We start from the raw sequence: 10,619 nt of genomic DNA on the forward strand, positions 1-10,619 counted from the left end.
AGCAGAGAACAGCTGATAAACTGTACAATGAACCCAAACAGTGAACACAATAACTGCAGAAGGTTGTGTAAAACGAGTGATTTTGAGCAGATTATTTCCTGTGAATACTGATCAGACACGAGTTTTCCTGATCTTTTTATGCAATTTTCTGTCTGTATTATGTATTTTTTTCATACATACTTAATAGGCTTCTTTTTTGACAGAAGAATGAGAAGAAAACACTGAATCTATTAGCTCTCTGGTTGTTTGAACTTTATTAATGCAGGATGAGGCTGCTTATCAGAGAGTGAAGGCTCTGTGAATACAGCTTGTGTTCAGGTCTTTAAAGTTTAGATCTTAAAATAATAAACTAAACTTAAAAAAATAACTATTTGAATAGACAAAATGCTGAGATATAGGTCTGTGTATATTTGTAAAGATTTCTTACACCCCTTAAAATCTAGACGGCCTCATTCCCCCCACTGTGAAGCTTAGATAACCCCTAGAGGTGGTCCCAAACCCCAGGTTGGGAACCACTGATCTACTGCATGTCTATCTGTCCTGGGAGAGGGTTTCCTTCTCTGTGGCTCTCCATGAGGTTTCTTCCATGTTTTTCCTTCCTGAATCAAAGACTAGTCTAAAGACCGAGGGTGTTGAATGTTGTAAAGCGCTCTGAGGCACAGTGTGATTTGTATTTTGGGCTATATGAATAAAATCTGACTCGTCTTTCTGTGGCGCTCCAGGAACAGAAATTTTGCCAGCGCTATGACCAGCTGATGGAAGCCTGGGAGAAGAAGGTGGAGCGCATCGAAAACAACCCGCGGCGCCGAGCCAAGGAGAGCAAAGTGCGGGAGTACTACGAGAAACAGTTCCCAGAGATCCGCAAGCAAAGAGAGCTGCAGGAGCGCATGCAGAGGTAAGATCACAGGGGTTTTCTTCTCCCTCTTCTGTGTTTGTGCAGTAAAAAAAGCACTCCTGTTCATTTCTGGAACTGACATAATGTCTTTGATTTGTCGCCTGCTGTTCCTGTAGAGAATTACTGTGGGTTTGTTTCGTTGTGCAGTGCAGGTGGCACAGTTACAGTAATATGTGGGTAGTTTTGATTGACACGTCTTCTGTGTTTTTTCCTCTTGTAGCCGCGTTGGGCAGCGAGGAGGAGGGCTGGCCTCGTCTGCAGCTCGCAGTGAGCATGAGGTCTCCGAGATCATCGACGGGATATCGGAGCACGAGGTAAGCTCTTCTGTTAAAGACGGGTCGCTCTCCTGCAGCACCTGTTGTCACATTATCGCACTGCTGAAGTTCAAATTGCTGTGGTGGCCAATCATCATCTGTCTGATTGTGTTGAGTGGCACACACAGGAGTGAAACCCAGAGTCTCTGCGGTGGTGGATGAGCTTTTACATTTTAAAAAACCAATGCTCACTCAATTTATTTATGACATGCAAATATACGTTTACGAGATGCTACATCTTAAGGGGCTATGCTTTCGATAAATTCAGACATGCATTTATGCATGTTTTTAATTCTACTGTAAAGCATGTTTTTAAGCGCAAGAGTAAATAAGAGAAATTATATAGGTCAGGTATAAAACTTTTCCCTTCCTCATGCATTTAACATATATAACGTATACATAATAATAATAATAATATTTATGAATATTTCACTTGCTGCACATGGTAATAAAGATACTAGGAACAGCATCATAAAAACAGCCTGCAGGAATGTGACTCAAGCCTTCTTAAATCACTGCAATATAGTTATGTTTCAGAGGCATATGGCACCCAATATTGGCATATAATACAGCTGTTATACAGATGGTATGGTATGCCACTGGAATATCTGTGGCAGTTAAGTTACCAGGCCTTGCCAAAGCTAAATACTAGCCCTTTAAGGCCACCACAGCCTAGCGGCGAGCACAGAGGCACAGCTGCTTTCAATTGAAACGCTCCCAAAACTTTCTGGCGGTTTTTACTGCCAGTCTCTTTCTTTTTTTACAATCCCCCCCTCGTTTCTTTTTCCTTCATTTATAACATGCGCAGTCGACACATAGATGTTGGTGCAGCAGTAATTATTGTTCCTGTACCCGTCCGCTGTATAACAGTTCTATGATGAATACGAGGCAGAGGATGTTAAATGTCAGCATGGGCAACAAGATCACAACCATGAAATAGCCGACAGATTTTGGGGAAATATTTCATTGTTAGTCTTGTCTAAGAAAGCCCTCGGAGGCAAATTATGTAAATAAAATTGGCTTGCATTGACCCTTAGATGGTGCTTTTCCACTCACATGTGCTGGCTTGGCTTGAATCGGTTTGACTCTGCGCACCAGCTCAGCGCTCTCTGTTAGGACAGGGCTTCCCGCTTGAAGGTGTGACTTAACAGAACGAGAGAGCCTCGATTGACGTGAGAACTCAAGACTGAATGAGAGGCTTTTTAAGAAAAGTAAGCTCTGCTCCGGTTTGTTATTTAAACTTTTTAAGCTTTTAATATGAAGAAAAACCTGGAAGCAATAACTTCGACTCTTATACAACTAAAAGCGAAGATGAAAACGTAAAATAAAGCAGATATCTAACAGTACAATCAGGGACGTAGGAGAGAAACTTCAAACCACAGAGATTCAGTTAGAAGCTGCAAAAGTACTGAGAGATCAACACCTGTACAGACAGCAGTTAATTGCCTTTAATCGATAGAGACAGCTGAAGATGGACAGAAAAGGGGAGAGAGAGGGGTTGGCTGCAGCCTGCTTGGAGGTGGGTCAGGCGCTCTTTGGCCCTACTCCGCAGAAGGAGCGTTTAAACTGGTAATGGGAAAGCAATGGTTTGCATGGTTTTACTCAGCACGGCCAAAAGTTTTAATGTATGTAAGACAAACCGGCCAAATTCATGCTCATTGTGCTGAAAAGGTTCACACTTAAAACCAAATATTGTTGCCTGATTCAGCTTACATGGTTAAAATATTTTTAAAAAAAGTATACATTCAGTCGTACTTTTTGCTGCAGTATGCATACTGAATGCAAACAGGCTGACCAAGCTCACAGATAAATGCTGCTTATCGTAGATTTGCTCGGCCTCTTGCAATGCGAGGCGCCGCTCTCGGCGTTGAGGAGGACCGTGCTCCGAGTAGACATTTCAGTGATATCCAGTAGTCACACATTAGACCCGTTCCTTTCATGTCAGCCAGGTCCCATTAATCTGAGCGCTGTGTCCAATTGGGTTGTCTTGTCTCATCTCGAGAAACTCTTTCTGTCTTCCTGCCTCCTCAAGATAGCACAGCGCTTTCTTCATCACTCCCCTCCCCTTCTCCTAACCTCAGACATTATCTCGTTTTTAAGATTTCTTCGTTAGCCTTTAAATTAAAGACTGACGACAGATATCTGTTTGAGAAGAGTTTACATTTGACATGGAAGAAGCCTCAGGCCGCTGAGCCAACAACACAACCTTACACTTCCTCTCCTGTCTGCTGAACTCTTCCACACTTCAAGCGTTACCACAATAGGTTTCGTATAGTGCATGTCAATTTAAGCCCCACAGTGTCAGATGGTTTCCCTCTCGAGACCAACCTACTCACTCCAGGATGTTGGTTTCTGTGTGTGTCTCGTGTGTGTGTGTGTGTGTGTGGTGGCAGAACACAGAGAAGCAAATGCGACAGCTGGCGGTCATCCCTCCTATGCTGTTTGACGCTGAGCAGCAGCGCATCAAGTTCATCAACATGAACGGATTGATGGATGACCCCATGAAGGTGTACAAGGACCGGCAGGTCATGAACATGTGGAGCGACCAGGAGAAAGACACTTTCAGAGAGAAGTAAGCTAAACACAGCCGTGGTGAGAGACATCATTTCTCCTCCTTTGAATAGACAAATATCTCCTTTTATCCCTATTTCCTAGCAGCTGGATTGGGTTTTCGTTGGCCAAAAATACACCTAAAATTAGCTTTTTATGGTAAAATTTTGGCATTTGGTAGCCAGAATACAATTTATGAACAGACTTTTTTAAAGACTTTTCACATTTTAACTCTGTACTTTGTTAATTTGGATCGAATCCCATATCAGCTTCCAGCTCTGTTGTCTATCTGTAGGCGTAAAGTGCTTAAGTGCCTCTTTTTAAGCACCAAAGTGAAGCGCTTCTTTACTTCCTGTGAAATATGTGTGACCGATAAAGGGTCCATAAGTTGTTGGTAAGGAAGTGAATCTTCCCCTTTCGTGAGAAACGAGAGGCGGTGCTTCAAGCTGCCAAAATCTAATCAAACCCACACAGTAAAATCAGTGACTTTAAAGTCTACCCACATGCAAAAGGAAGAGCTTCAGTTTCTTCTAATAACTGATCCAGAAGATACAGTAAGACATTTGATCACTAGTGATTGTTTAATATCATATTTACTACTTAGGGATTAATGCGAGAGATTTAGTGTATCTTCTGAGATCTCTGTTTTTACTCAGTACATTTTCTTTGTCTGTGTCAGCACAAACGTCACCTCCTCAGTCATTCTCTTTGTGTTATTCTGTGATCCACTTCAGCAAATGTCAGTGATTTTGAAACATTTAAGTAGGAGGTTGTAAGAGTGTCTTTGTTCTGCTTCTACAGGTTCATCCAGCACCCCAAAAACTTTGGTCTGATTGCGTCTTTTCTGGAGAGAAAGGTATTTTCTTCATTCCCTTTTCTCTCATTTTCTGAGTGATACAGTCTTCTTAGGAAATGGTTGTTGGAAAAAAAAAAATGACATTACTTTCATGTTTCAGACGGTGGAAGAGTGTGTGCTCTTTTACTACCTGACCAAAAAGAATGAGAACTATAAGAACATAGTGCGGAGGAACTACAGACGCCGAGGAAGAAGCCAGGTATTGTCACCTTTTCAAGGTTCAAAAAGATGTTTTACTTTACATCAAAACCCAATCATGCAATGGACTGACAGTCTGAAGGACACCGCTGTCTCTTTTTAAGAAAACCTGCACATGCAGACGCAGAGAGTGAGATCTCCTTTTCTTATTACTAGACAAACAGCTGCCTGTCACTTAGCTTACATAACTGATGACAGAAACTAAAAACAGTATTTCTATCTCAGTCATTACACTCCGGGCTCCTCTCCACCGTCAGACAAGTTTGACAGGAACAACCGCTACAAACCTTCCCCTGTTTTTCACGTGTACAGTGGATGCTACTTAAGAAAGGCTGATTATATCCAGGTGGAACAAGGAGAAGAAGTTTTTCTATGTGGAGCAGATAAACGCAAGGTATGTGGTGCGCAACAACAGCACGAAGAAGGATTTAAGCTATTGAAAATGGGGCGTGGTATTGCGTAAGGGTCCAGTGTTCAGGAGGATCTATTCATAGGTTTGTTTTCATTTCTGTATAATCACCTGTTTTCGTTACCTTAGACTGAGCTGTTTTGATCTGCAGAGGCCGCCATGTTTCTGCGGTATCCCAGAACGGACAAAACAAACACTTGTCTAATCATTGTGATTAGAGATTTAGGGACGGCTGTTGGGATGGGATGGGATCGAATATGGTCTCCCGTTTACAAGACCTGATGCATTTAATTGGAACAGCTGGGTGACTTTTTTAAAACAGGAAGTTGGTGTGGTCGGAATCACTGTTGTTGTTTGGGGATTTTAGGCGGTCTTCAAAGTTTCCCAGCGGTTTTTAAGTTCATTCGGCACTTTCATTTTTGTTTGTTCATTTTTTTGTGGACTTGTTTGAATAGGCTAGGCATCCAATAATGTTCAGGTGACAGAGTAAGGGGGCATGTTGAGCCTAATGTGTATTTGCCTGTATTTACCCTACTATTTCATGTCAAAGTGGGTGCTGTGAAATCGACTGTGGTGAGAATAGCCATGCTGGCCACGAAAGCAAGCTAACCTAAAGCTAAAGTATCCATTAATGACGGCCACCTCAATTGTAAAGAAAAAACTCCTAGAAAATGTCTTTCTTTAACCCTGCCCTCTGCAACCGATTGATCGTTTTGGGCCTGTTTATTCTGGTTGAGGTGTTTTTTTTATCCTGTTTGGGCTCATAAACAGATTATAATCTGAATATTAGGCTCCATGTTAACATAGCTACTGGATCTGGATAGAGCCTCTCGCGTTTTTCTTCAGTTTCATAGCCACCTAAGTTTGTCCTACACGCATTTCTCACGCACGTTTCTCCTAATATGCAGTTTCACCATGAGATGCCACTGAATCCTGCTCACTGGTCCTTTAACACGTGTCCTGTGTGAGCCTTAATCTCGCTGCCAGTGCTGGAGCTCCAGGGGTGTCTTTGCAGACCAGTGAGGTAGTCTGTGCCAGAGAACCCCACCATCATGTAGAAAAGAGAGAAACGTCAAAGGTCACACAGCTGTTCTGACCAAGTGCCACAATTTGCTCAACCTCATCCTGTCAGCACTTTCCATACTGAGTTGTTTTTTTTTAAACATTCCTATTGCTAATGAGCTCCCAGTTATTACTGCGCCTCACATCAGGTGCTAGCTGTTAAACCTCATGGTGGCAGGCGCTAAGGAAATGGCACATTAATTTACTGGCGACCTTTTCCTATGGGTACGAGCGCGGTGTCTCCTCATCCCTCCTGAAGAAACCTCCGCTCATTACCTGGGGGCTGAGTAGCAGCTAGTGCTAATAGCTCACAGTCACAGAGGGAGGTAGCTCCAGAGGAGGAACAGAAAGTGCGGTGCTATATGTCACAATGACTGCAAATGCTAATAGAGATTATGTTTGGGTGGCGGAGAGATGGTGAGTGTAAGTAATAGCTTAATGCAAATGTTAATGTGTTTCCAGCCTTGCTGAGTCCCCCCCCCCCAGTGCTGTAGTGGAGTGGACACTCTGTTGTCCTCTTTAAATACACTTTCTGTAGGGCTGCCCCTGGATGCAGCACTAACAGATGTCTGATGATGTGTCTGAGCCAGGGAGATCATTAAGTCCTCCTGAGTTATGGCCTTTTAAATTGAGTTCATTTCACAGGGAGGGAGAGGACATTAGTGATATTGTGAAAATGGAGAAAAAGGTAGCTCCTGTAAATGAAAGGTGCATTTAAATCTTCTCCCTGCTATCTTGCTCTGCTCACACTCTCTTTCTCTGTGCCCTTTTTATGTTCCCTTGCCAGGAGCCACATGTAACTCGTCTGTTTATATGTCATAAAGAGATCAGCAAAGGTTTACGTTCTGTGGATGAGCATTAGCTCAAAGGCAACTGGAAATATGATCAAATGGAGAAAACGTTCTTATCAGTAAAAGTATTTCTGCTTTGTCAATTATAAGCTTTGTTTATGGTTTTTGGTCAGACTGCACGTCCGTACTAATCTGAACTCTAACCCTAAAAGCCCAGACAGGCAGGAAATTGGTAAGGAAGCGGTTCTGGGTGCTTAAAGAGGATATTTTGGAACTTTCGTATCCTGTTTTGTTTTGCATATGTAAAAAACGAATAGGATTTTTTTTTTTTTGTAGGTTAGTATCTATGTTGTATTTAAAACAAGTGAAACCAAGTCCTTTTTAGAAATGTCAGATAGGAATTATTTGATCTTTTTCCTCTTGCAAACACCATAGTGCAGCTTTTGTGTTATCTCATCATAAAAAAACCCCAAGCTAGACATGATACCGTCTGCAGCTGTGTGCCTAAAGTGCATTTATGTCTGAATAATGTGTCAGATAACAGATCTGCCACAGGAAGTGCCTCCTCACTCACTGTTTGCAAACAAGCAGAAGATGTCCGTGGTTAGAACAGATAGATTAGATTGCGGCCTGTAGCTATAGAGAATTATCGTAGGAGTCTGCTGAAGTGAGAGTCACTTTTACCTACTTACATACTTTGAGTCTTTTTACACCTCTACTTATTGTCACGTCAGTTTTGAAGGCATAATGCAGTATTATTTAGAACTGTTACCACCTTATACCGATCTGCTTTCTTAAGTCTGTAGTACTTTAACTACTATGCAGAATGACTTGGGTAATTTTTCTTTGTCCACACATTGAAGGTATACAGGTCACAGGAGAGGTCAGGGTGTTTGCCAATAAGTCTGATGGAGTGAACAGTTCTCCAAATCCATGGTTCTCAATTTTTGAGCCACAGTTCGATTCATATTTTGTTTTGTTTGTTTGTTTTGGGGTGGGGAGAAATCAGCTTTTATTTAATCGGCTACAATTTGGAATATTAAGAACCCTATTAAATAGATTCACTTTAAATTAACTCCACATAAAAATCAAGGAATAATCTTTGCTTGTGTGATTTTGTATGTTTCCTTTCATTGTTTTTCTGACATGCCATCAACCTGCCAGGGACTGCAGATGAAAATTAGCCTGTATGGCTAAATCTGGTGCATTTACATAATGGAATTAAATCCTCCGTGTTAATGAGTGTCCATTGTCCCTCCTTGAATAAATATACTTCAAACTAAGTAAACCAAATAAAAATAAACAGACACACAAATGTCAGTAAAGCTCAGTCGACTCTGACCTAACTCCTGACTAACGTGCAGACATGAAGAATGCACTTCGTATCGGAGCTCAATTATTTTGGTCATATGCTCAAATCGTGTAGCGTTATTCTCTAAAGGTTCATGGTTACTTTATTTGTACCCAAAAATGGATTTGTTTGGCAGTAAAAGACGAGGCATTCCTCTTGAGAAAAATATAAGAACTCAGACAATAGACAAACATAATACAAGCATGATAAAGATAAAATATAAAAGTGCTCTAGGCTCTTACAAAGAAAGCTTAATAATATACCAAAATAAACAACCACTATGAATAAATAAGGTAAAAATGCAGATACAAAATAGAAAAACTTGATCTGAATGAAGAAAAGCTATTTTTATATCTCTTTGTTGTACATTTTGGGACTGTAAACCTCCGTCCTGAAGGAAGAAGCTGAAATTCACTGCCGTGTGCAAAGGGTGGGAGTCATCATCAAATCTAGCTGTAGTTATCCACTGTAACTGTCTGGAGTACAGGGATTCTAGGTTAAACTGTGACCCACCAATCGGGCTACTAGACCATTTCTGAACTCAGTAAACTTCTGTATCATTAGTTATTAGTTTGGTCTGAATCTGTAGTGAGATGCTGATTTAACGCCTCTAATCGATGCATTCAGGTGATTTTTTGGCCCCTAATCTGAGTCATTTAATATTGAGTATCTGTCTATCTATATGTCTATATACCGAGTCCAGATCCGATCGATAGTACAGGTGCACATTGCACACTTGAAGATGCAGCAGAAAACGCTGACAATGTTTGCACTGTGCATGAAAGCTTCGAGTAAAACCAGCTATAAGAGATCGGATCGGGTCAGTAAAGCTCAATATAGCTGGTACTGTCTTTCCACAGACCCTATCAACGTCCGCACACAGTTTGACACTAATCACTAACCTTTGACACGATACGCTGTGTCTCTTTGAGGTCAAATTCACGGTCTCGATTTTCTGTTCCGTGCTCTGCAGTATGTATGTGTATATTTACAAAACCCAGCTAGTACTGTGACACGGGAAGACGGAACCGCGACTGGAAACCGTTGACGTTTGTGTGGCAGTTTTTGGTCTCAGTTTCAGACCCGTAACACCCCCTGTGAATTGGTCTGTTATCTGCGATTATCTTTGTAACACGGAGTGCATTTTTTGTTTGTGTCTCCCTCGTCGCAGCACGGTCAGCAGCAGCAGCAGCAGCAGCAACAACTTCACCGGGGCAGCCAGGAGGACAAGGAGAAGGAGAAGGAGAAGGAGGAGAAAGAGAAGGAAGGGGAGCGGGATGAAGAAAAAAATGAAGCTGAAGACAAGGAAGATGGAATGAAGTGAGTCGCTTTTTTTAATACTTAACTAAACCTTCCAGTCGTGAGTCATCTGATTTCTGAACAGTGTGTGCTGCGAGGATGACCTGACTTACTGACAGAGAGGAAAAGATGCAGCCGGGTGAAAAACATTTCCACCTGGACCTGCACAGCTGCAACGATCTTCTCACTTTCCCCATTTCTCCAACACACAATTTTAGAATAGTTCCAGGTCAGGCTTCAGAAAGCTGAGTAGGTTTTGGCTGCGTGGAGCGGATCTGGAAATCCAATCATTCTGTAACCCTTGAGCTCTTACTCCCTCACCTCCAGCCAGACTTTCCACCTACGGGAAATTCAAGAGTCCATTCGTTCTCCCTATTAAAACAGCTGTTTTCCTGTTTATGCTTCTCCCCTTCCCCATAGCATGCCAAGTGTCATTTTTTAAATTCTGTGCTTATTTTGTTAGTCTGGGGTTTTTTTGTGTGTGTGTGGGGGGAAAATAGGCGGCACGATTAACTTAGCTGTCAGTTTGAACTGTCAGTGTCAGAAGGTGTGTGTGTGTGTGTGTGTGTGTGTGTGGTGTGTGTGTGTGTGTGTGTGGTGTGTGTGTGTGTGTGTGTGTGTGTGTGTGTGTGTCTGCGGTGTTGTGTGTCTGTGCGCGTTGGGTTTGCGCGTGTGGTGTGTGTGCCGTGCGCAGTGTGTGGTGTGCTGTGCGGTGTGTGCGGGTGGTGCACACCCATAAAAGCCCAAAATAATGAAGCTTCCGTATACAAGTTGCAGTTCTTCATGTGCTGCCGCACGGGTGTGAAGTCAGGGAGTTAGGCTCAGGAGTCGACTGAGCCTTACTGAAGCATTTGGTGTGTCTGGTTTTATTTATTTGTTACTGTATTTGAAGTC

At 42.2% G+C, this 10,619-nt stretch overlaps 1 protein-coding gene across 6 annotated transcripts in view; it reads left to right on the forward strand.

Moving 5' to 3' along the window:
- Positions 1-10,619, forward strand: part of ncor2 (nuclear receptor corepressor 2) — a gene marked incomplete at both ends in the record, with an annotated part of 104,538 nt that overhangs the window by 57,326 nt on the left and 36,593 nt on the right. For all 6 annotated transcript variants that reach the window (XM_035658165.1, XM_035658171.1, XM_035658170.1 and 3 more), the window contains 6 exon segments: positions 723-895; positions 1,116-1,209; positions 3,603-3,781; positions 4,561-4,615; positions 4,716-4,814; positions 9,598-9,746. In XM_035658165.1, coding sequence (XP_035514058.1) covers positions 723-895; positions 1,116-1,209; positions 3,603-3,781; positions 4,561-4,615; positions 4,716-4,814; positions 9,598-9,746 — 749 coding nt within the window.

The sequence above is a fragment of the Morone saxatilis genome, unplaced genomic scaffold (genome assembly GCF_004916995.1).
Source record: "Morone saxatilis isolate NCDOM2014 unplaced genomic scaffold, NCSU_SB_2.0 Contig16, whole genome shotgun sequence".
Lineage (NCBI taxonomy): Eukaryota > Metazoa > Chordata > Actinopteri > Moronidae > Morone > Morone saxatilis.